Source organism: Pundamilia nyererei, unplaced genomic scaffold (assembly GCF_000239375.1).
Source record: "Pundamilia nyererei isolate P.nyererei 1_Seehausen unplaced genomic scaffold, PunNye1.0 scaffold00142, whole genome shotgun sequence".
Classification (NCBI taxonomy): Eukaryota; Metazoa; Chordata; class Actinopteri; order Cichliformes; family Cichlidae; genus Pundamilia; species Pundamilia nyererei.
The window spans coordinates 1,197,297-1,224,115 of NW_005187543.1; the positions used below are offsets into that span (position 1 = coordinate 1,197,297).

The 26,819-nt window shown below is 40.8% G+C and overlaps 1 protein-coding gene across 2 annotated transcripts in view; it reads left to right on the forward strand.

Moving 5' to 3' along the window:
• Window positions 1-26,819, forward strand: part of LOC102206980 (mitochondrial import inner membrane translocase subunit TIM16-like) — a 111,536-nt gene that overhangs the window by 4,793 nt on the left and 79,924 nt on the right. For both annotated transcript variants that reach the window (XM_005744362.1, XM_005744363.1), the window contains exons 6-7: window positions 665-741; window positions 5,057-5,107. In XM_005744362.1, the coding sequence (XP_005744419.1) occupies window positions 665-741; window positions 5,057-5,107 (128 nt within the window). The remainder of the gene's footprint in view (window positions 1-664; window positions 742-5,056; window positions 5,108-26,819) is intronic.

A 26,819-nucleotide genomic window follows, 5' to 3' on the forward strand; every position in this document is an offset into this window, starting at 1 on the left:
CCCAACCCACACACATATACTGTGTCCCTCCTTCTCCACCCCCCATGACAGCTGGCCTGGCTGCTGCTGCTCACTGCTGATCCAACCTGCCACCGTGTCTTTCATCGCCCTCATTTGTAGTTTTCTTTCCATGTGTGGTCAAGGAGCAAGATCTGAATGAGAAAATGTGCATCTAAGTGAGCGTGTGTTTGGGTTCTTGTGTTTATTTGTTTGTTTTTTCGCTCTTCACTTTTACTTTGTGTGGCACTGTCCTAACAAGAGCACCCTTCATTTTTTGGTGTGTGTCATGGTGAAATGATTCACACAAGCTATGCTGTGATCACTTATGGCACTTCAGCTTACACGTGCCATGCTTTGAATTTCTTACATATGCCTACACTAGTGAAAGGTGTAAACCACTCATACTTTTATTGTTGTGTTTTCTGAACACTGTGTGCTTGATTTATGGCCTCATCTCTTCCCTGCATTTTCATGAAGTGACCTCTTTACATTGATGTGTTTTGTTTTGTTTTTTGTCTTGTCTGTGTTTGTGCTGTCAATCTGTCCTCGCTTCCCTCTTTCTTTCCAAACCATTTTAACTTTCTTTGTCATTGTTTTGTCACTGTCTAACATTAACATTATTTCCAGTTTCTACCACTTTAAAAGATCCATTGCGTGTTTGCAGTTCTAGAGCAGCACGGTGACCAGGTGCAGAGTCTCGGCTGGAAACTCGATGGATCTCTTTTGGCTTCCTCCTGCAAGGTGAGGACAGCTCAACCTGAACAGGATGTTAAGTCTTAGTCAAAACTAAGCCAAAATGCACAAGCACTGTGTAAAAAAAAAAAACTAAGGAAACCTCATGATTCAGCAGTTTGTAGAACCAGCTGTAGCAGCAATAACTTGAAGTACTTGTTTTTCTTTATCAGTCCCTCACATCATTGTGGAGGAATTTGGCCCACTCAGTTCATTGAGGTTTTATGGGCATTCTCTTATGCACAGCTCTCTTAAGGTAACACCTTTGAGTAAGAATACTTTGGTTTACAGAGGAGTCCATGGTTTACTCAATAACTGCAAAATGTCCAGGCCCTGTCACTTCTACACTAGCCCAAAGCATCACCTCTCCAACACTGTGCTTAAAAGTTGGTATCACATGTTCTTGCTGAAATACCGTGCATGTTCTTTTTAGAGAAGAAAGACAACCCTCCCCATCCCTTTCACTGAACTTTACCATTTAGCATGCTAACTGAGGCCTGTAGAGTCTAAGATAGAGGTCTTGGGTTTTTTGCTGTTTGTCTGAACATTAAAGTCAGTTCACCCCAAGGTCAGTACAGTCTGAATTTACTGGGGCTTTCACTGCTGGTAAAATTGGCACCAATCATGAATGTTTTCCACTTGTGAATACTTTAGTTCACTGAACTGACTTCAGATTGTTTGGAAATGACTCTATAACCAGATTGATGAGCAACAAAAGCAGCTTCTGTAAGTTCAGAGAAATTGATGTCCTCTTTGGACTGATCGAGCAAACTGACAAAAGTTCTGCTTTTATGGAGGTGCTCACACTTACTGATGATCAATTAATCAAGTACATTTGATTAGCAGCATGTGGCTGCTACTTACTCTCTTAATTCCTATGCAATCAGTAAAGATGTTTTTAGTTTTTCACATACTGCTTCTGCATTTTGACTTTGTTAAATATATAATAGTGTCACATTAAAATAATATATCGTGTGATGTAATTCATCTGGGGTTGTATTTACTAAATATTAGGACCCTTTTAGGGACAGATTATTTTCATTAAATCCTAATGCATTAAATCATAGACGTACTTTCTTTTTACTGTGACTGTACGTTACAGTGATTTAAAGTGAATGCTGTAACCCTCTAATATATGGACGGAGGGTTGATTGCTCTAGTTGCAGTTGTGGTTTGTGACCACTAGATGCAGTCAGTGTCTCACACTGAGTGCAGCAAGCCCCACTTTGAACATTGCTGCACTTTATCTGTTTATATGAGTTTATTTCAGAAAACTGTTAACACGGGTCAAACTTATAAAAAAGGGTGGGGGTCACATTACACATTAGATCAGAAACTGTTGAGCAGGTCTTTAGAGGGGAAAAGGGGATAAATTTAGAAAACCAATTTTATAGCAAAAGATGTAATTTACCGTTTATTAATGTTTTTGGCATCATTATTAACATATTAAAACAGAAGGCCTGTGGAGACTTTCTTCATCAGACTGGAAACTTCAGTCTCTTGGCAATAAAGGCTCTAATAATGGAAACAAGCTGCACGCAAAGGATAAATATATCAAGGCCTTTGTTTTGTCTTGCCCCCACCTGACCCCTGAGCCCCAAACCCAATAAGAAGAATTAGAATCTGGTGAACAGTGCTTGTTTGACATCTCCACTGGGTATGTGGTTTATAGGAAAAGCATGAAATAAACTAAATTAATTGCTCAAGAAAGGAAGTCTGGAAAGCTGTGTCTTTATGGCCAAAGGGTTTTCTGTTTGGGTGTTAATAATTTAGGCAAAGAAAGAAGAAGAAAGGATGTGGTTTAAATCTGTTTAGGAATAGAAGTTTATAAGTTTAGAGGGAATTATTTGATGAGTATATTTTGAATATAGAAAGAGCCCAGGGATCATTTTTTCAATATTATTCTGTTGTACACTGTTTTAACTGTCACATTATGCACTAGAGTAAACTTTACTAAAAGCTCAAATTAAGTGATTGATATGAAAATATGACAAATACTTAATGAGCTTACTTGAGCTTGAGACCAAATAAACTTTGACACAGAAATATACCACATGCATGTAATTAACAGGTAACATTGTTGGCCCAGGCTCCCTTTGTTTGTCTTTGCTCTGACAAGTAACAAATTAATCCAGCAGTCATGGATTGTGTCCAAATGATGACATTAAGTTGACAGGATAATAGCCTTCACCGGAGCTAACAAGCCTTTCTGTCCAAAGTGAGACTTAGACGGAAAGAACCAGGCACCTCAGAAACAAGTGTGCAGAGGTGTGGCGGTGGGGTGGGGTGCAAGATCAGAGGCTGTGAGGCCTCTGAGGTTCTTGTCCCATTGGGCTCTGGTGTCATTTAACCAAAAGGCCCCTTTCAGTCTCCCCAATCTAGCTTATTAAAGCAAATAGGGCCTGCCAACATGTGGGTCCAATCTCTCCAGCCCTCCTGTAGGGTAAACACTGCGCACAGGGCTGGGGTGGGGGAAGATGAAGGGGAGACCACCACCCTGAGGAGCAAGAATCATGACAGGCCTCATTTGAACCTGGAGAGATGTGTATTTATGACACACTGTGGAGAAAGGCAGCATTCAGTGCAATGAAACCCACAGGTAGTGTGAGCAGGGATGGAGGTAGGCCCTTGTTTATCTGAATGATGGACGGGCCTGGGTGGTATGCTGTCTGGAAGTGAGGTGTCTGTGGGTTTATGCCCCACGGTTCACCTTGAATTTTGAATTTTATCTGTGCTCTGTGGGAAACAGAGCACAGAATCACTGGTTAAAAGGTTGTGTGATCCCAAACTGCCAGTCACAGTTACACTACACTAGTAACCATGGGAAACAACAAGCTGGCAGGACAGTGTGTTTGATGAGTGAAGTTGGAGTGAGAGAGCAGCCCTGGCCGAAGATTCCCAGCATCTGTGTGTGTGTTTGCACACATGTGAAAGTTGTGTGCAACACACAAGTGGCAAAAACTCATTAACAGCAGCTTGAGAATGAGGCTCCATCACTTTGATTATACAGCAGCTTTCTCAGCACACACACACACAAACACACTCATAAACACACACAAGGCTATCTGGCCACTCTGCATTTATGAGTTTAGGTAAAGTTTATATGTGTTGTTGTTGTCATAGGCTTAACAAGGTGTGTTTGCTTATTTGAGTGTGTGTGTTCGCGTTTGCTTGCTGGAGAACATCTGTATGTGAGAAACCTCTCATTTGTGTATTTGCACAAGTTGGTGTCCTCTTCCATATCTTATGTGAGAGAGTCGGCATGTATGTGTTTGGTTAGTCTAAGGTTTGCATTAAAGGTTTCAGCATTCACAACATAATTCAAATAAATCATGGACATAATTGTTAGGGGCAGCACCAGCTTACTATCTCCCAAAATAAGCTCCACAAATAAATCTTTACCACTTAGAGATAGTTTAGAGCTCATAGATTGGTTTTAGACCAAATCTGGCATTTTGGCAGCAGGTGGGCTGTGGCCCATGTGGGTGTGTTTGTGTGTATGTCTGCCTTCTGAGTCTTTGGCTTAGCCCCAGGTCACAGCGGCCTGAAGACACAGCTTTGGGCCATCATACTCGTGGGTGGGCTTCACTCACACACGAGTGGAGAGGCAGAGAAAGAAGCAGAACGTTAGTTATTACCCTTGTTTACTACTCAAGTAAAAAAAAATCTGAAAAATGTAGCTCTTTATTTATATTCTGTTGCACAGAGCTCATCTTTTTGTGACTTTAACTGCATCACAGTTAGCATAGTATATCTTTAAAAGTGCCGATGGTTTTGCCTTTAGAGTACTGCCTGCTGTCAGCTCCTCACGTTAGGCCGTTGCGGTGATCACGGTCGTGCTGCAGACACACATTCACATTCACAGTCACAGTTTGATCCCATTAGGCCCCCATTTCCTTCCAATCACATAGGAGCCACTGTGATTGGCTGCTTTGATTGATGCCTAATGCATGTTTGGGCTGGCCGGGGTCACGGCACGGGAGGCCACGGCGAGGTCACTGGGTTGCATTTGCTAACAATGAATCAGTGAGATCACGCTGATGAATAAGGGCACTTTGGAGAGCTTGTGTTGCTCTTTCTTAATTTTACTAAAAAAAAAAAAACTTCTAAAAAAAAAAAACTTAAAAAAAACCCCTTTCCATTGAGCTTTTTTCCACAGAAGGAAAAAAGAGGAAATTACAACACAGACATTATTTTCTTGGTTTTTAAAAAGTCCCAGTTTAAATTGGCCCTCTTAACATTTGTGTCATGTATCAAAAATAATAAAAATTTCTAATATTGCTAATTGACTTACTAAGTCTCTCTTTCTTTAATGCTTGGATAGGATAAGATGATCCGTGTGTTTGATCCCCGAGCCCAGCTGGCACCTGTTCAGGTAAGTCTCCAGTAAAAAGTCATCACAATGCTGCCAAAGGAACAACTGCAGCTGCTCTCTGGGCATTGTAACACTTGTAACTGTGGTCCACTTCTTGCTTTTTTTTGTGGCGTGGGATTTTGTTTACAGTGTAGAAGAAATAGAAAATCATCTCTCTTCAAAGTACCTATTGGTAGAATAACCACCCTGTTCATTGTCACTGTGCTCCACTGCCATTTACTGTAATATAAGCCCCTTTACTTTCCCGCACTCCATCTAGTGACAAACATGTTAACAGTAACCAAGAATGCTCACCACTGGCCACTCACAGTAATTCATCTACTACTGATTTATGGAAGTGCTGCACACGATGTCATCGCTGCTCTTTAATTCCCACGGGTACCCATCCCAGCCCTCATCCCTCCTTTTTTTCCCCTTTCTCCTCCATTGACGATCAGCTTTGAGCCAATTTTATCCACCAGCAATGAGGAAGTGGAGTGGTAGGGCATTTGTGTGCTAAGGGGATGAGGAAGAAAAGATGAAGTGGGGGAGGCATGAGTGAGTGTTGCGAGAGGCAGCTCAGTATAGTGCAAATAATCTCACACATTTCCACAGTGGACCTCCCAGGCTGATTTAATTACTGGGGTAGTATTGTGCCTGATGGTCTCTTGTTCACATTTGTAAATATGAAGAATCTTGCAAAAACACAACATGAAGCAGCAGCTTTTATATATTATATCACAGAAATACCTGGAAGGCACAGCAGGCTGTATGGAAGTGAAGCATATTTGTGGGTTCATGCACCTGCGAACATGTGAAGACATTTGTATCTGCTCACACTGCACAGTATGTACTCGCCCATGTGTTCTTTATTTGTTTTGAATCTTTCGAGACCTTTATGTAAGGGTTACAGTTTCAGAGGTATGTCTCTGAAGTCAGCGAGGCAGCAAAGGAAAGGGTATGCAGATGATTTTATTTGTGCCACACGTCTTACTGCCTGTATAATGGAGTGAATGGGTGTCTGTTTTCTGAGGTAACATGAGCTGATTCTCTCCAGTCTTTGAACCCAGTTGTTTACATCAGGTGTCTCAGTGTTGATGTCATTTTAGCACACTGCTGTTCTGCAGCCTGTTGGAATTTTCTGCACAGGAGGGTTTTCTCCCCAGAAATCCAATGCAGACTTTAAGAAGATGTGTCCAGCAGTGCTATAAATTGCCTGAAAATATGATATTCCAGGCAACTTGGTGCAGCCAAAGGGTGTCATTAGTTTAGATTAAATCAGTGCTGGGTAGTCTGTCTGTCTCAAACAGTGTCTCCAGTAGGAGCCAGTGGTTCCTAGTGGCGGGGATATGCTGCACTAGGACATTTTAGGAATGGGGAGAACCAAATACATGAAAAGGCAAGGTCTTTGGGTCAGTTAAAAAAATTATTTCCTAAACGAGTACTGCACAGATTTTGCACTTCACATCTATTCTTCCCAGTTCTGCTGCATCTGAATAATCCTGGAGATTCCATAATTTTTTATCCACATACATTTTTTGATTGAGTCTTAGCTCATTTGGTCGATGACCTGATGAGCTCAGTGGATGCAGTCGAGAGGCATCTATCAACAATCCGTTCATTCACAACAATAATTGCTGCTCCTCTCAGAGTATTGTTCAGAACTGAATCAAAGTTACTCACAATGATTACCTGATGTGTCTCTTTTGGGAGTAGGGGTTCAAAATCAAGATTATATTTGCCATTTCATGTTCACATTTTTCCATTTTCACTAGAATGTTTTTAAAGAGTAAGTTTAAAATGCATGGGTAGACTGGTGTCTTTTTTAATGTTTGAATGATTCGTAGATCAGTGTTAAGTGGTTTAACAAACTAAAAAGATTCTTCTGAAAATGGTCAAGTATAAGGCCTGGAATCAAAATAATTTAAAAAGCAGCTTATGGCATGAAAAACTTAAAAAAAAAAACAGGCAGAGCATTTGCTAAGACTAGAAACGACTGAGTATTATATGGCTAGAAAAAGGCTAAATTATGTCACATTCTCCCTGTGCCACATCTTCCATATTACTTCCTTTATTACAAGAGATAACAAATGCATTGTCAACACTTTTCTAGCTAAGCAGTGCAGCTATTGTCAGAGATCTTTATTAATGTAGTAAGCAACCACAGTAGGAGACAGACTGAAGGTTTACTCTTGTTTTTATGCTTGCTTAACTCTCGTTTCTTCTTTTTTATTTTCTGTATGAGATACATAAGAAGCTAATGATAGACTCCTTTTAGACTCTTTTTATCCCTCCCTCTCCCAGCTGGTCTGCAACAAAATTGTCAATTCAAAAATGGTTTGTGGCTTTAAAAAAAGTTTTCTTAGACTGCTTGCCGCAAGGACACTCAGAGACCATTGAGCCAAGTCTGCTAGCCTCTCCACCCTCTTTGTTTCTCTCTTTGCTTTCTCTGATTAATGTGTGTCTTTGCCTCGCAGACTACTAATATGTGCAGATATGTGATTCAGCAAACTGAGATTCTCTGTAGTCAGCACATTAATTCACCACCTCAAACCAAGGAGAGCTGGGATCCAGATCAAAGTTATGAGAGGGTTTGCTCTTGCCTTTTTGGTTTTGCATTCTCTCCCTTTCTTCTTTTGCTTCTATAACAGAAAACCAGAAGGTCCTGCTTTGAAAAGCTTTGGTCTGGGCCCTCTGAAGAGTGGGCAGAACCTCACCCATACAGCTTTCAGATGTGTTTCTCTGTCAAAAGAATGGGAGAGCCACTGCCACTCCTATTAGCACCAGATCTGCTGAAGGGTGTGGGTGCTGAATCCTTAACACACTGAAACATGATGAGTGCAGTAATTCTGATGCAGAGAAGAGTGGGAGCCACAAAGCAGTTCGACACCATAAAACATAACATAGCACAACATTTCACATTGCATGAGTGGTTTCGATGAGATTCCACAAAATAGTTTGTTTGTTTCTGACATGAAGGCATTTTCAAGCACTTTCTCCACTTTGCATTTTTCAATGGTTTGTTGTTGTAGATGTGATGCGATGGCAGGGAACGGCCATTGTGGCCACAAAGTAAACAGAGGGGCAGAGAAATGGCCAAACTATGCGAATTTGTAACCTCACTGGGAGGTCTGTTTTCCTTCCTGCTTGAGCGCCAGTCAGTTGTCTTCATCAGGAGACGCCGCAACTCTTCTCTGAAAAGACTTCTGGGGGAAGGATATTGTAAGAAAGCTGGGGAGCATTAGGGTAAAGCACGAGTTTCTCCAATTTTCAATCCGAATTTCCCTGGAGTAAACAAAGTGAAATGTATACATCTAACAGAAATGTTTTTCTTTTGCCCGAATTTGGAAGGAAGCCGACGTATCATTTGCAACACTCATCTGTGTAGTGCTGATCCAATAAGTGATTGTACTGGCTATTCTCCTCCTCCCTTAAGGACTGCAAAGGAAATGTTGTATTTTCCAGGTATTTTTAGGTAGTTAACAGTCACTGGATATATCACAGGAATGAGAAATAACTCAAGGTAAATGCAGGCTTATTGATCGGTTCCTCAAAAAGCAGGTGCGCTCGTGTAGATGTAATAATGAGGAGTTATTTGTTATAATGGTGGCTCTTGCGAAAACAAGAACAAGGCTAAAGAGAAATATTAAAAAATTAGAAGAGCAGGAGTGCCATGCAGCTCACCTGCTAAAACCATTAAATGACATGCAGTGTAAAAGCCCCCATCGCACTGTCCTAGACGCGGGTCGGCGACTACCAAGGTGGCTACTATTTATTTACTAGGGATGAATTTGTATTCCCCAACCAGTTAGTGTGTGGTTGCTAGAGGTTCATGCCTTTCACTGGGTGAAACCGGTTGCAAAGAGGTTTACGGTTCAGCTGAATTCCACTTTGCAATATACTTATAAGAACTAATTTGAAAGAGCAGGTCATCGAACGGTCAGAAGGTTGGTGGATTAATTCCTGACCTTTCATATCAAAGAATCAGTAGATACTGAACCCAGAGTTGATCCTCTATGCATCTGTACGTTACCGTGGCGATCTGATGCTATGCAAACCAATGGCAACATGGTTTTCTGTACAGCACTGTATACCTTTTTGCAATAAATTTAATCTTGCAGCTACAGGCAACCTTCAGCAACTCACCATCTGGTCAGCGAATACACAGTTTTCCCTAGCAACCTGTCGTTGCCAGAGGGGCATAGACTGCTGTTTAGGCCACTAGGAGTGAGTGGGGCTTTAGGAAGCAATTTTACAGCAGCTACCAGCCACCTCCAGCTGCAACTTGCCAACCAGTCAATACATAAACACTTTGCTAGGGGGTAGTTGACTGGGACTTCACACGCAAACAATAAGAAAAATAGGAATTAAGAATCCTAAGCAGCAGACAAGCAAAAGTTAGATGAGATAGTTTAAGAGATGGGTTGCAAAGATGGTTTAGGAAACAGCTTCTATTGTGTTATGGGATGAATTCTTTCAAATTAAGTATTTTGTGGAGATCATTCCAGCAAATACAGTATTAGGAACTGTGACACAGGTTTTATTGTGCACCTGATTGGATTTTGCGAGGCACTCCTCATCCTCCGCAGCATCCAGAACCATGAGCTGGGACACAGCTGGTGCCTTGGTTCCTCCAAAGGCAGCCTAGTTGAGTGGGGCTTGCTCATCCCTGTGGCCAGCACTGAATTGGGTTCTCCCTTAGCCAGGTGGAGTAAATATAGGCCCTAATTACAGCCCTGCTCCTGCTGTATTTATGGGAAATAAGACTGCACAGGGTAATTAAGGTCTTGGACAGAAAGAGCAGTGTATATACTGCATCTGTAATCAGTGCAAGTGTGTATGTATGTGCACAAGCGACAGTTGTTAGGTAGTTGGCGCACAGAAGACGGGTTCAATTTCAGATTAAATTTTTTCGTTTTTCCTCTGGACATCTTTTATTTTTTTCCAAGTAAAGGGGCTTTTTGATAAACTTCTAGATATCCTTCAACATACTTTTGGGTTTAAGAGTTACAAATAGATTTTTAAATAGTACATCAACCGCCAACTAATGTCATCCGAAGAACATTATATGATTTAAAGCAAAAATCTGTTAACCACACATTCACTGGGCATATAACATATCCTAGTTAAGCCGTCTCGTTTGTGTCGTAAAGCCTTTAAAATGGTAACATATATCAAAATCAACTGAATCTTTGGATTTCTCTCCAGAATTAAATGACACACAGCATGAGCATAGCAAAGTGGTGAATCATCAAGTACCAAACAAACATTTTTTTAAAAAATCTCTTTGCTATTCTTGGTTCTACCCTCCCTGCCATAACATCCCAATACTGGCCTCCTGTTTACAGATGAGTTTCTTTCACATCTCTTTGTTGCTGGGCCTCCACCCTGTTTTCCTGTACTGAGCTACTCAGTACAAGACTCCTCAAACTCGGCACTCAGGGCACACTGACCTGATCCTAATGGGCCACGTGTCTTTGTGGGCATCTCTGTCTCCTCTCCACTCTCTTGTCTTTTGATCTATCCCCAATGGCTGTGTATTTGCTGAGTGTGTGGTTCTGTATTTGACTTTGTGCCTGTGTGTATACCATGTGTCTTTTAAATTACAGTGCTGAAAATACCCCTCATAGTTTTGGGCCAGTGCTGGCCGTAGAGCTGTCGATCTGTGGTCGCTGGAAGAGGAGGGAGACAGGAAAAGGGAATAGTTTGCTGGACTTGGGGGCCACATTACTCTTTTTCAGCTCGAGCTTCTGCTGCTTGGGGTGAAATTAGAGAGGACCATGGGCTGCCGTGGGTTTGGACTTGAGGAGGGAACACTGGGCAGGGCCAAGGAAAAGCAAAGTGGTTTCAGTGCTATAGCATCTTTTATATCCCGCTATAAATTACACGGAATGAACTCTGTGTTAGCCGTTCTTGTATTTATAATTACAGGCATAATAAACTACACTTGGATGTCCGTCTTATCTGCGTTTCTTTGAATTCTTATAATTGTGAAAAAATATAAGAGCGCATATGTGTGTGTGTGTGTGTTTGGAAAATGTGCGATCACTCTCAGATTACTCATTACAGGCTGAATAAACTACAGGCAGGCATGATGAGCTTAGATTGTGTGTGGACTCTGGCAGGCAGCACAAAGAAGCTCTTTGACTGCTGCAGAATAGTTTAGTTTGTATCACTGATGTCGACCCAAAGGGACAGCCATGAAGGAGAAACACTCAGAGACATGACGTGAAATGGATGGACTTAATTTTGGTGTTTGTGCCTCTGCATTTGGTTTATTTGATGCTTCATTTCTTGTGCAACTCCGTGCATAAGAAAGAGCGATTGAGGTGAAATTAACTCACTCTAGTACATTTTATTCCCATAGATTTAATCTTTGTGATGTGTGGATTTTGGATCAACCGTTATTATGGAAGGACTGCAACAATCAGCTGATATCAAATTATGAAATCTGTGTTGTTATAGTTCATTAGTGTGAACACATGCAGAAAGATACTGCAGTGCAGTGACTTGATGCAAAATGTGCAGTCAGCATTTCATATGTTCGTCCATCCATTGATTCATTTTCTTAACAAAATATCCAGTTCAGGGTCGTGGGGAGCTGGAGCCTGTTATTGATCGAGACGCTGGGTGAACCCTGGACAGATCGCTAGTCTATCACATACTAACACTATGGTCAATTTAGAACCTAACATGCATGTCTTTGGACTGCGGGAGGAAGCAGTCGTACCTGGGGAGTACCCACACAGGCACAGGGACAACATGCAAACTCCAACACAAAGGGGCCCCCAGCTGGCTTTCTTACTGTAAGGTGACAGTCCTAAGCACTACACCACTGTGCTACTTCTTTTCTATGTATTGGCTTTAATTTTCCAAATTGAATTTAAGAAGACAATTGCACTTCCAAGTTCAATTAGTTTTTGTTGTATGCTTTTGATAAGAGAGGCAGCTGGTGCTCAGGTCATCTACTAACTGGAAAGTTGGTGGTTTGATCGCTGGCTCCTCCAGTCTGAATGCTAAATATCCTTGGGCAAGATGTTGTCCTGTGACACATCTGTCGAAATGTATGTGAATGTTAGGTAGAAGAAAGTGCTTATATGAGTGGGTGTGAATGATTGAATGAGGCATGTTGTATAAAGCGCTGAGTGCTCAGGTAGAGAGGAAAATCTCTATATAAAAACCAGTCCATTTACCATAAGAACACTTGGCTGTTCGAAGTTGAGTTTCATAGTTCATGTTTGACCTTGGAAGCAGGAGCTGACACGATTATAAAGGAAATCCTATGTTTACTGTTAAATAAATATGATATCACTTGTTTTAGAGGCTGGAGAGGAGTTAGTAGAAACATGATAGAATAAATGTATGTGAGTGAGTAGGAGACAGGTGACAAGATTAGAAGTTAGTATATCGGAGCAAACATTCAGGTTGAGATTTGTGGAGACAGAAAGAGGCAAGGTTGAGATGTGTTGGACATGTGCAGAGAAGCGATAGTGCATATACTGGAGAAAGGATGTTGAACACAGGAGATTCATGGATTTAGTGAAAGGGGACATGCAGAGGAGTGATAGAGGAGGATACTCGGGACGAGGTAAGACGGAGGCAGGTGACTTGTTGAGTAGCCAAAAGAAGAGAAGAAGGATCCCTGACAAAAAAATATTTTTTTATTAACAATATTTGCCGATATACAACTATGTGATCTTATAAAATTTTAATCTGCCTCAAAATATAATAGAAATATTGACTTTGATTGAAGCAATTTCCTCAAGTCCCCGGTTGTGGAGGCTTAATTTAAAGCCAAACCTCTCATTAATATTCAATGGAGTATCAAAATATGCATCTAGTGTCAATACAAACTCTCATAGTTTCATAACTGTTCAGTATTCTACCAACAAGTTATTTCTGATTGCAGAAGATCCGTGCTTGCCAGAGAATGAAGTTTCACTTCCCGCAGAATGAAGCTTGTTTAGAGTTCGGAGAATGTCTAATACTAACACCACAGGGATATGGAGGCAACGTTGTGAAATGTGAAATATAATGTCTTTAAAGAACCGGAACTTATTCCAAGAATATGTCACGGGCTTACTCAAAGCTGAGCTCCGAATTCCAGCTACACAAACAGCATAATTTAACTTTAAACTGAGCCAAAAATGCTTCTGTGTTTTAAAAAGTATTTGTCTATATACCAGTATATCTGAACATGGCTGGAACAGGGCAATTTGTGGAGGGAAAAAAATGTTTAAAACGATTTAAGGGACAGGCTTTCATGTGCTGTTAAACAGCTTTTTAGTGCTAAATGTTTTCAACATCAATTTCTCATCCTGAATATAAACGTGCCATATCAGAAATATTCCTGTTTACCTTCCCACAGCGTCTTCAGAACATCCTCTTTTTCAGTAAGTGTGCAGCAGACTGCACACAGTGGTGCGGTTGAACAAATATTCACATTTTACATGTAATGCCAGTGAAGACTGTTATACGTACATTAGTTTTATTTTCTTTATCGCAACACATCTTCACTGTTTGTATAAGTTATGCTACAGATTCAAGACTCTATACAGTTGTTATATGTTATAATCTGCCAAAGTCAAGCTGCCTGTTAGTAGGCTGATCCAACCTTTGACCTCCTAGGGGCTGTCGTATTTCGTCGCTGGTGCACACATAATTCCATGTGATGTTTCTGTCCTACTCCTGTGGTTTGTCTTTATGTGAATACTCACCGTCCTCCCCAATCAGTATCATGCACAGTATTTTGTGCTTGTATCTTTTCTCCATCAGACCCTGCTGAGTTCAGGACCTTGTAATGGCCAGTGGTTAACTCAGCCCAGATGTTGTGCCCCCTCCCCCGTTTTCCTCTTTCTTTCCTTTTCTCTCTCAATCTCTGCTCCCTGTGTTACTGGCTGCCGCCCCGCTGCCAGTCTTAGTTACTTTCAGGGAAACTGAGGAGACTCTTTCCTAATGAGGAGTTTTTCTATCCAGGCAGCTCAGCTAAACAGTGGCAGAAAATGTGGCTGTTCTATTAGCAGAATTGGATGGAAAACGTCTCAGTTATGATTACTTTACCAGTGCTTAGTTTGTGACCTACAGTCTCTTCTCTATGCGCATTGACTCTTTGTAAGCTACGTGATGTCTCAAAGCATGAGGGGTTGGGGGGAGTAGCGGGGCCAAAGGTTTGAGGGGGTGTTAGCTCCATTAACAATCCAGATTTGTGTTTGTGGGTGTGTTTTTCAGAGGACAGGGGGTAAAAGAGTGGATGCCAGCTGGCAGCACCGAAGCCCTTTGCTCACATGTGTGTGTTGTTTGTGGAGCGGAGGCCCCATTAGTGTGCTGGCTGCTCTGAGACTCCCATTTTCCAAGTAATGAAGACTCTGTGCACACATGTGGGTCACACCTGGAGCCAAAAATAGTTGATGATTAGCTCTTTTTTTTTTTTCTTGTCTTTTTTTCCCCTGCCGCATCCTGAGATAATGGATCCACCGCCATGGGAATTGGCTTCTTTTTTAGCTTGTCTGTCATTTTTTCTCTGAATCTGCGTTTTCTTTGATTTAAGCGCAGGCTAAGAAGAAAGAGTTGGAAAACAGGGATCAGTTCACATGGGAATCGGTCGCTTCATCATTATTTTTAAATGGGATAGAAAAATATAATGAACCGACATCAGCGCCGTTTCAGGATCTTATAAGCTCCAATTTTACTTCACCTCAGTTTGCCCTCATTATCTCTGCTTTAGTTTTCAGCATGACCTTAATTGCCTATTTTGCTGTTTTACTTATATGATGCATTTAAAAAATACAGATTTTTTTTTTCTGTGTTCTGTTTAAAATCGGAAAAAGCATGCTGCTCCTGGAGGAATTACAGGAGAAGGGAGAAGTCTGCTTTGGAGGTAGAGCAGCAGAATGTGATGTGAATGAGCAGGTGTGTGATGCTGCGTGTGAATTGACCTGAGGATTAGTTATTATTTGGGTTGCACTTTCCTTGTGTGGAGTGGGTTCTCTTTGGACCTCCTTCGGGCTCCACGAGGAGTGCATGAAAGATGTATTGCTGTATGCATTCAATGACATCTACAATAGAAATCACCACATCTGGAGAGCCTGTGAAATGCCAAACAGCATAAGCAGAAGCTGACCTGTCAGATTGTGATGAGACTTGCATCCATATGCTGTGCAGTAGACCTCCACTGTAGAAGGAGAGAGCAGGAACTGAAAGACATCCGAGGCCAGCCTCAGAGTGCCCTCAGGAAATAAAGAACAGCGTGGGCTCTGTCCAAAACTAGGCTTGTTGATCTTAGTTTGACAAAATGGTGGCGATATTTCACATAAAAAATACAGCCTGTGTTTTCTCTCTATGATATCTTTAATCACATAATTCAAGTGGAAAGCACTTGAATTCATTTCATTAGCTATGTAATCACTACAATGTGATTTACATGATAAACAGTAATGTAACTAAAATTATTTCAACAATTTCCCATGTTATATTGAATATACAAAGCTCCTTTAAGACTTCGATATATAAAGTTCTGCAATAAGGAATGTCAAACTCATTATATTGTGAAAAAGATAAACAGTTTATGCAGTGATTATGTCATTATTGTATAATTGCAGATAATTGGCAAAATAACAGTATAGATCAAGCTGAATAATAGTGTTGTTTTACTAAAATGTGTCATATCATACCAATAAATCACTGGTGGAATCCAAATGGGAAAATGTAAGCGTTATAAATCATTTGCAGCAGCTTTAAAACCACCTTTGTAATAATGTATACAGGAGCTCTTAAAACAGGCTCAACTTGATCACTGGCAACAGGTCTTTTGGGTTTTTTGAGCAGTAGGGTGGGGTCTCTGTGGATCAGTCGTGACCTGCATGGCACATCCCCTCGGATGCTTCAGTGGATGGTGGATATGGGTTGTTTGGAGACTGTGATTGTCTCTTTGATGTGTTCCTGCAGTTGCTCCAAAGCAGTTTTTGTGGTGCAGCAGGGCACATGTTCCTGCTGGGCAAGGCTACAGCCACTGGGGATCATCATTGCCATGAAGGGGCAGCTGTTTTTTTAACAATGTTTCAACGGGTGGCATGTGAGACTGTGACATCTCTGTACACATTTTTAGGCTGTTTTCCGTATTGCATAAACTTAACTATAGCTATTCAGCACAAGCCCCAGAGGACTTGCAACTTGTGTTTTAATTCAAAAAGGATTGCTTTGAGATGGTTTTGTACTGTTGGGCAGAGGTTTCTGCTGTTAGCATCAATAAAATTCTTGCTTTAAACCACATAGCAGTGGTATTTTTGCAAAAAAAATAAAGATTTAGATGTTCAGTATTGAAAAATTTCCCAAAATATTCCCCTTAACCTCCAAGGGGATGCACATGCAGAATGGCCTCTATTCCCGTGCTATTACACTGATTCTGAGCATTGGACACAGGTGTGCATACCTGCATAGGTGCTAAATGTTTTTCCTCTCCAAGGCCAAAGTATGTAATGAGTTCTTAACAGTGGAAACTATTGAGCATGGAAAGAGGAGGGTGGTGGCGGCGGCGGGGGCTGAAATTCTGGCTCACACAAGTCTTTTAAATGCTACATCCTTTTCCAACAAAAGCAAGCTTGGGTCATCTTTTACTAATTGAGTCTCATAAGACAACAGGTTCTGCTGCAATTTGTGGTTTCATGCAAGAGCTAAATGGAAATTTTCCTGGAGTGAAGCTGCTGAGTGTTAGAAGGCATGTTGTAATTGGGAGAGGAGAATGAGCTGTTTGTTAGCATAGCAAAGACGAGGTAATTAATCAGTGTGTCACTCAGCTTCCCCATGCTTGGGTGTTTCACATGCAGTGTGCAAGAGGTCAACACTTGGGCAATAGCCATTGAAATTAAATCCAGTGTTTAAAAGATATAAGCCTGGTTGGGATTTTATACACTTGCCTCATCTCATTGTCCCTTTAGGCTAGCACCTGCTGTGGCCATTATAATCCCATTAAACTACTTGTTCTCATATTTATTGTGATCTTTTTTTCCCGTAATATCAATAATTTCACAGGTCTTTGAAATCAATACAGGAAAGCTCCAATACCTAACTTTAATTACTGAATATAAACAATCGTTTTGGAACGGAAGCAATTAAAGGAACAGCCTCCAGTATTTACACAGGGTAAAGGATTCCTGGAGTATAATGACACGGACGTGAAAATGACATGCTTTGCACACGTGTGCCTCTCGATTGACTCTCAGCGCTCGCAACTCATGCTTCTATGCAAAGGCATGGGGGTATACTTTGAAGATGTGAAGCCTCTATGATGTGGTTTCAGAGAGGGAGTGCAGCCAGCCAACTGTATCCGTCGCAGCTATGAAAGAGCCATAAATGACAACAGGCACTAAAGGGCTGGGTCAGGCTACAAAGACTGAGCGGCCTCGTGGGGTCTTCAACAGTGTTGGCATGATTAATTGTGTAGGCTCCGGCTCAGTCAGAAACGCTCTTCTATTTTTTTGCACATGGAAAAAAAAAAGAAAACAAAAGAATTGTCTCTTTGTTATTGTGGCTCAGGTCTGGCGTGCAGATTCTCATCACCCCGGGTGTTGGCAGTTCTTGCTGTCATCAGCAAGATCATTCCTCCCTCTGTCATTTGTGCCCTATCCTGACCCATGAATCTCTGGTTGGATTTAAAAGACCGAGCCACTAAGTGCATCTCTGTAATAGTCATTGCTTGAACCTTAACCACAATAACCATCAAAAACCCTGGAGATCACCAAACATACACTTGAAATCTCCTCTGGCTGGATTTTGCTTCTTTTGGACTGAAAGACTGATTTGGGGAATTTACTGGTCCCGTTAATCAAGATAGTTCCAGGAACCAGCTAAGTCTGTATGGTGTGCTGAGCCAAGGAAAACTTCTGTGACCTTGGATGGTTTTCCCAGAGGGAGGCCCCTGCTAGTAGGCACACTGTTGGTATCGTCAGAGTGGTGCGATTGGGTCCAGTATGTTGTCCCGGGATCCTGGAAAGTGGTGAGCATAGCGAAGGCTGGTGCTGTTGGCTGCTGGATTTCTAGCAGTGGCCAAATGCCCCAATTAGCAGCCTGGCTCATATATACAGTTTTTGCACCACTTAAGTGTTTAATTTCTTCGGCAGATAAAGTGATTTGTTCACATAGCCCAGACCAAAAATCACAATCTAAATCTAAAGCTGCCTTGGAGTTGAGCTTCTGATAGATTTTTATGACATTCTAGTGTATGATTCATGGCTTTATTATACAACTCTATTATCTTAGATAGAATTTAACTGATCCCTTTTCTAGATGCTGTGAGAGTATGCTTAATCCATCAGTCACCCATGTTTAGGCAGCTGTGATCTCCGGGTTTGCAGTGGTCTAAAATAAGCAATTAAATAAGTTCAGTGCCTTAAATATTTTGAGTAAATGAATCTTAGATTACATGTGAAGTTTTAACAGGACTCTATGGATTCCTGTGAAAAGTATACCTTTACTGCTTTCATAGGAATTAAGATGGTAAGCAGTAGTAGAAGTATTGCTAATGAAATGCATTCGATTAATTGATCATCAGTAAATGTGAGCACCTCAACAAAACCACAAGTTTTTGGCAGTTTGGTGGTAGTTAATACAATGTTGAGGAGGTAAGACGTTTCCAAATAATTTAAAATCTATTGTTCTACAGCAAAAAAGATCGTTAACAAATGGAAGCATTGAGGACAGTTACCAATCTTCCAGTGTCCCAGCAAATGCATATCAAGGTCAGACCATGTAATGCAATGCTACATTTCAGACACTACAGTCCTCAGTTAGCATGTTCAGAAACATCAGAATCAGAGTACTTTATTCATTCATTTGTGAAGTTGCTTTTGAGTAAACCAATAGACGTCTGAAGCAGTTTTCCTTGAACAGACAAGACCAAAGTGGAAATATTTGATCATAATGCACAGCATTATGTTTGGTTAAAGCCAAACACAGCTTATCAGCACAACCACGTCATACCAACTAAAGCTTGGGCTAATTTTTGGTCATGCAACAAGACGATGAGCCGAGACACAGCAATAAATCGACTACAGAATAACTGAAAAATAAAGGAATCAAGGTGCTGCAATGGCTCGGTGAAAGTTCAGACCTCAACCCGACTGAAATGCTGTGGCGGGACCTTAAGAGAAATAAATGCCCACCGACCTCAAAGAACTGAAGCAATATTGTAAAGAAGAGCAGGCCAAAATTCCTCCTTCAGTGCCATTTAGTCTCTATGATTTATTTTCTTTTTCCTGAAACGAAAAGCAAAAAAAAGCAAAACTAAAAACAACATGCATCGCAGCATTGCACCTGCTATCTTACATTGAAGGAACTCTAGGACATATGATGTATATTCAGAATGTGGGGCATGTGTAGGATGAAACTGAGAAAACACGTCTTTGATCCCCCTAAGATTGATGTTTCCAGTGTAAAGGTGGACTATGTGCCTTTTCCTCATGATTCATTTCCCATTTCTACTCATCTCTCTCTTAAGCTCTCCACACTTTCTCATCTATTAGAAAGTAAAAGTGGATGCATTTAAAAGGGAGAAGAAAATCTAAACATCTGGCTTAAAGAAAAGACTTCTGTATATTCCATTGTAGCTGGATGCTATTTATATATCTATATATTTATCTATATATAGATATATATGTAAACTTGGGGAAAGTCCAGTGTGTAGAACCTCCCCAGGGGCTGCAGGCCTTGCCTGTTGTCTGCAGAGTAGACGTGGCCCCTTAGCTGTGCTCATTGTCGTGTTGGCTCACATCTCAGTTCATCTTGAGCGGGACTTTTCATTTGCTGACACAGGGGAAATGAGACAGGCGGAAAAATTGACTGTAGGCAAGTCAAAAACGAAAAAATAAGGATGTCTGTGTGGTAAATTGTAAAAGTTAATGCTATTAGTAAGCTCTGTAGCTGCATTTTATTGTTGGAAAATAATCTGGCCTACTGTGTGTAAGAATTTTAGGATCAAAATGTGAACCCACGAGCATTAAAGATTGACAGCGAGCAGGATTGTTTTGGTTCTTTGACGCTGATCAGTCTGCAAGGCTCTAAAATAGATGCGAGTTGTTTTAATCACAATAGTGTCAACACCAAAAAAATTCTATATGCATCGTGAATTCAGGAAACATTTCAATTACATGGAAATGGGGTCATATTATGGATTTATGCTGTTACAGCTGGATTTACACTGTTGTCCACCTGCTGACCCTGCACATTAATTTTCATTTTCAGGAAGGGAGACATCAGAAAAGGCAGTGTGCAAAAATAAGAAAAGGGACTGTGTCTTCCTGACTTTGGAGAATTGAACAAAAAAAAAAATAGTATGGTTCCAATTAACAGAGAAAAAGCGGCGGTAGGCGGCAGAGGAAATGAAAGCATAAAACGGCTGGTTTGATTACCATTTTCCACCCACCCCCCGACCCACCCCAACTCTCTTCTTCGTCTTACCTCCCCCTCTGTCCTATTTCTAGTAGAAGCTTCTGTGGAGTCCGAGTTACATTTAAGACAGCAAATCCCGACCTAAAACACAAGTTAAATGGCCCGTGAAGGCAGAAAAGGATGATGAAAACCGAGCAATCGCTAAAAGACTAATTAGCCACAGATGAAAAGACTGAGAGGGAGTCTGTTTTAAGGGTGATGAAAGCGACGAGGCAAGGAGTTATTGATTAGAGGAGTGGAAATAAAAATAAAAGAAGGCCGATTCTTTGGGGAAAGAAAATGAGGAGCAGGTTGCAGCTGCAATCATGTGATGCACTGCTGGCAATAGAGAAGCTGATCTGGCTTTGTACGTCATTTTTACATCATTTATAAACTATTAAAACAAATGAATGAGTGTACGTTATGGTTCTGGCAGGTGGATTTTGTTACCTTTAGTCAGAGTTGTACCATGTTAAATACACTACTTTGCAAAAGTCTTTGACGCACTCCTCTTTTCCTGATATTTTGATTCAAGAAGTAAATGTTCTTGTAATTTCTACAGTGGTATTGAGCAATTGTTTTCCAGGCTTTCTAACGGTCTTTAAAAGTTTTTCTTTTTTTTACATTGATTGCTTTAGCACTCATTTTCTGTCCAAACCTGGTATTTAACTAACCCTAACCTATGAATAATTCAAGCATAACAAAGGGACCTAACTCAAAGGATGAATCAGGATGAATAATCTATAAATAACAGACAAGTTAAGAAAGACCCGATTTTGAATTGTATCTTTAGGCGCTTTGTTACTAGCAGAAAATATCAACAATAACACAGTTATTGACAGGCATAAAATATTTTGCACCAGCGATTTCCAAGGCGATTAACCAAAAACTTGTTATATTTTAGCATTGCGTGCAGTGTATCCTAAACAGATAGGAGGAAACTGGGCAAATGGAGGACAGAAGAAGAAGTGAAAGGAAGACAAAACTTTCTACAGCAGAAATAACCTTATCTGAAAGTCATGTCCTTAAAAAATAGTAAACAATGCAGCAAAGACCTGACAGATGTATCAGGCTCATCAAGAAGCCAATCTTAAGGAAGGGAAATGGGAAGAAAAGGCTGAGGTATGCCAAATTACACAAGAACTGGAGTGAAAATCAGCAACAACGTGTCTTGTGGAGCAATGAATCCAAATGTCATAGTTTTGGTTTAAACTATCATCAATTGGTACGGAGGAGGGCAGGAAAGAGATACGACAGTCGGCATCCAAAGTCAGCTGGAGGCTCTGTCGTGAGTTGTGGCTGGTGATTGAAATCTTGTTAAAACTGATGAAATTATAAACATCAAAAAGTACTGTCAGGTTTTGATCCATCATACAGTACCATAGAAAACGGCTGATTGGCAACAGCTTCATTTTCAGCATGATAATGATCCCAAACACACTGCCAATGCAGAAAGTTACAAGAATACGTGATAAATGTGGTCAGACCAAATACTAACCTTTAAGCTTGTTACAATTGTACAAATAGTTTTGGCCTTGTAAACTGTATTTCCATGTATTTTTGCATGTTTTATTAAATCTCTGCACCCATTTCCCATTTTCTTAGCACAATTTAATGAAATTAGGGGTGGTCCAAGACGTTTGTACAATACTGTAAATCTTGTAAGGCAGTTAATGATAGGATTTTCCAAAATTTTCAAATATTATTTAATATAGAGTACACGTAAGATCCCTTTTTTTAAATTTGAGGAAGCTGAGCAGCAGCAGATGATTGACACCTACCAACTTTAAGCCCACATTATCAGACTGGACAGTGTCAACACACTGTTATAAGACAGGATGAAATGAGTACTTATTCTTCCAGTACATTAAATTAAATTCTTGACTGCTGGCACTCATTGTTGAATACACTCCCATTGAGCTGATATAGAGAACATTGAAAAACCGAACAGAAAGAGGGGCTGTGAAATAGAGGGATGGAGAGATTGTGATAGTTCCCATATGTGCATACAGACACCTGATATTCATCCTGGTGGGTGAATCAACATTCTCGGTGAGTGACACAGATGTGCACACCGTCTGCTCAAGTTCAAAAGTTAAATAGCTGAGGGAGAAGGACAGAAGGAGATGGAATGATCTTCATTTGTTTATATTGAGAGAGGATATTTAATAGACCCATAAAAGCATAATTGGCCAGACTGCTGACTGGCACTTTCCTGTTGCCTGTAAAGTGTTTGACCTCGGTGTAAACCCTGCCTGCTGTCACTTCAGTTTGAATTGCATTATCACTGCCAACAATTCTTTCATCCTTTCTTTTTATCCTTCTTGGGCATTCCTTCTTTATTGTTATTAGACTGAATTCAGTATTTTTATGATTTAGTCTGTAAAATATTTGCCCTGATCTTGATGTGGACGCTTTATTCTTTTCCCAGATGTGATGTCATTTCCTTTACTTCCTTTACTCTGTCATTCGAGCAGGTGTAACTGATCCCCTGTGCATATTTTGTAAATTCATGAAGTGTCTCTCACTTTTTCTCAGCTTATCTGTGATTCCATCCTTTGTTTGGCTTTTAAGGAAACATTTGTCTTGTTTTCCTTTTTTTCTTTTCTGTTACTTCTCTCTTTTTCGCTTCATTTTCAAATGTGTCGTGGTCGATTAGTCAGATATCTGTAAGGTTTAGCTGTGAGCAGGAGAAAGCCTAGGTGAATGGGATTTCAGACAGATTTATGACCCCAGTGGAGAGATACTGTTTGGCAGCATGTATATACACACTCACAAGGTCCAGATGTTGTGTCCTCTGGCCGCCCTCCGGCATCAGTAGTATTGTAGCCCTCTCATGGCTGTGCTACTCTTCCTTAAACTGGAACACTGTTTACTGGGAAAAGGTGAATGGAGCTCAGAAAAACCTCCTAATACTCAGTTGTGCAGGGGCTCCAGTTGCCAGCTGGAGCCACAATGACAGCTTCATTGAGGGGCTCAGAGTTGCACGTGCTTTCAGATAGGGCTGGGCGATATGACCCAAAATTCATATCTCGATATTTTTTAGCTGGATGGCGATATAAGATATATATCTCGATATTTTTTTTTTTTAAAGCCATAAGTTAAGAACAAAAAGAGAGTTCTAGTCACACTGTGTCCCAGATGTCACACGGGCACTTTTATTTACATACAGTGTAGATGTACATGAAGAAATTACTTAAAAATAAATTATCAGCATTTATTAAATAATCATGGTCCATAAATAAAAGAAAACAATGTTGTTTTTGTGCATAACAAAAAGCTCACAATTGTGCAGTCAAAATGTAAACTAATAGACGCTGAGCATAATAACAAAGAGACAGATTTCACAGCTGCACCACGTCTCTGAACAGGTGCCATTTGTGGTCCTTATACACACACAGTACGGTAATATTACGTTGAAGCACAGTACGTATCACTCCGCGAGGCTCCTCCTCGGTAGCCGTAATCCTCCGACAATCCATCAAGCGGTGCAGCTCCGTAGCTTAGCAAAGTCCTATTAAAACATTTTTGGACAGATTGCTGAGCGCTGTGTACCACATAAAATCGGTTCGCGGTCAGTAAGCACAACCAGAATTCATACATAAGGCGCACTGTCGAGTTTTGAGAAAATGAAAGGATTTTAGGCCGTGCAGCTCCTCCGGGCTGCATGTCGTTAGCGCGGTTAGCTCGTTAGCGTGGTTAGCTCGCTAACACGTTGACGCCGTCCAGCCCCACGCACGGGACGATCCGCGGTAACTCGCTAACGGAGATTTTCCGCTTTCATCTTGTCATTGCCTGCAGGTGAAGCTATGGGGGAGGCGGAGTTGTGTTCAGTGAAGGAGAGGCGAGGCCGAGTAACGCAGCGTAGAGACAAAAGTGGACGAAAGAGAGGCAAACCTGCGGCTCCACAAGTATAATTATAACGTAACATAAGCTATATCGATATAAACGATATTGTCACATCTTATATCTCGTATGAAAATATATCGATATTTTTAAAAAACTCGATATATCGCCCAGCCCTACTTTCAGATCTGGGTGAAGGATGAGATGTTGCTTCAGGCTGGTTTATAAGCCCTGCCTGGCTGCCTCATTGATGGCCTGTCTGCAGTGGCAAAACTAAGCTGTTCCTCTCCAGATGTGGCTCACAAAGGTGAAATGTTGTTGTTTTTTTCTTTAAAAAGAATTATGTCTTTTCCTCCTTCCTACTCCACAAGCAGTTCTAAAAATAGGACAGAAATTTATGGTGGTATGAAATGAGGGTCTTGTACAATTGGCTTCTTTAGTATCACTAGCAACAAAGATCTAGGGCTTGTGGATGGTCTAAAGAGATATGTTTCTTTCTTCTTTCCTTTATTGCCACCATAAGCTTGAAGTCTCTAAACAGCTATTCATGATCTGTAATTGCTACAAACTTTAAGGTTTCCGTGCGGATGAACTTATCATCCTCATTCGTGACAGATTAACTAAAGAGGCTGTTCCCATCAGCCTCAGATGTACTCGGTGTCAGTTTTGGAAATAATAGTGTGTTAATCAGAGACTGTATTTAAAAGGTGGATGTAGCCACAGTGACATCAATCAAATGTGAATCCACTTTTTAAAGTCTTAACTTTATGTTCAATTCAATTTTATTTATATAGCGCCAAATCATCAGCAGTGGTCAAGGTGCTTTGTATTGTAAGGGAAAGGCCCTAAAATAGTACAGAGAAAGCCCCATCCATCAAACAATCCGCTTTGAGCAACCACTTGGCGGCAGTGAGAAGGAAAATCTCGCTTTTCACAGACAGAAATCTCCAGCAGACCAGGCTCTGGGAGGGGCTACCATCTACCTATAGATGTTGGGTGTAGTGAGATTTATGTAAATGTATGACAGTTATCAGCCAAACCACACTAGCTATGTTAGCATATCATCTAAGTCACACTGACTGATTTATCAAGGTAAATCTAAAGATTTTAGAGAACAACAAAATGCTCAAATTTACTCACGTGCTTCCTGGTTGGCTGTTAGTCTAGTTAACTGCCCCATAATCCAAATTACTTTGAGTTTCTCGGGAAGGGCATCTTTATTAGAGCCTCTAATACCTCTACAGTGGATATTAAAGGCATGGACACCACTGTTAAGATGAAAGGCTTTCATGATGTTAAAAAATAAGGCCACAATAAATAATTTCAAAACCTTTCCACCTTTAATGTGACCTTTAGCAGAAATGCCACTATGTACGATTTGACTGAAAAACAAACACATCTGTTTGGGTGGAGAAAAAAGCACAATAAGCGGTCTGTATAAGTGCGCACACCCTTAAACTAATACTTTAAGTACCTTATGATTTAATCAGTATTCAGTGACATTCATTCAGCGGCGTTCCCCTGGACGAGCTGGGTGAGGTGTCCTGGAAGAACGAGTTTTGGGCTTCTTTACTTAGACTGCTGACCTCAACACATGGACCAAATTATTTGATAGATTATTAAAGTATTAAAGAGTAAGAGTATTAAAAGTTCACCAAAAATGCACCTACCAGTTGTTAACGTGTTTAATTCTGGCCCTGATTTTGGTGTTTTAACAGCGAGGGTAACTGGGATTTATCTGCTTTTGCAAAAAAGTATTCAAGCCGTTTTTGACTAATGCTAAATTTAGATTGTAAATAGAGTGAACACCAAATCTCATAAATCAACATAAACATTTACTTTAAGCGTGTCAGGTCAGAGCCATGCCGTGCCCAGTACAGCTCCACAGGAATGGCAACAAGCCTGCAGACTTGGCCTTCTTCACGGGTGATACTTTTCTCACTTATTGCAAATATGATTGGGGGGAAAAAAGCTGACCTCACATTAACAAAGTCATCTGGTGCTCAGCCATGGATTAGCATAACTGACTATGATAAAAAAGTGATGATGATGCTGTATTTAGTCTGTTTACTCTTGCATGTAATTAGAACACAATTGGAATCTCCATCTGTTTTTGAGAATTGTGACTTACAAAACACATGTGGCTCCTAAAAGCAGTTTGAGTGTTAAATAGACCCCGCATGCTTTAAATGGACTTCGCTCAGCTTGTTCTTAGTTTGGTCAGAGTTCCTCACCAATGCTTTACCCCTGGAAGGAAATCAGCCAGTGGTGATGGTGATGAACGGCTCAGTGGCAATGACTTCTTTTCATGTCTGTTTACACGGCACTAGCTTTAGCTTTTCTCCTTCCTCGCTCTTTTCTGATGTATTGCTTCTTTCGAATGCCTGTGTTTACTCTGGACCTCTGCTGTACATCTGAGGATGGACTTATCAAGGCTAATATGAGCTCTGTTACCTGCATGAGGTAC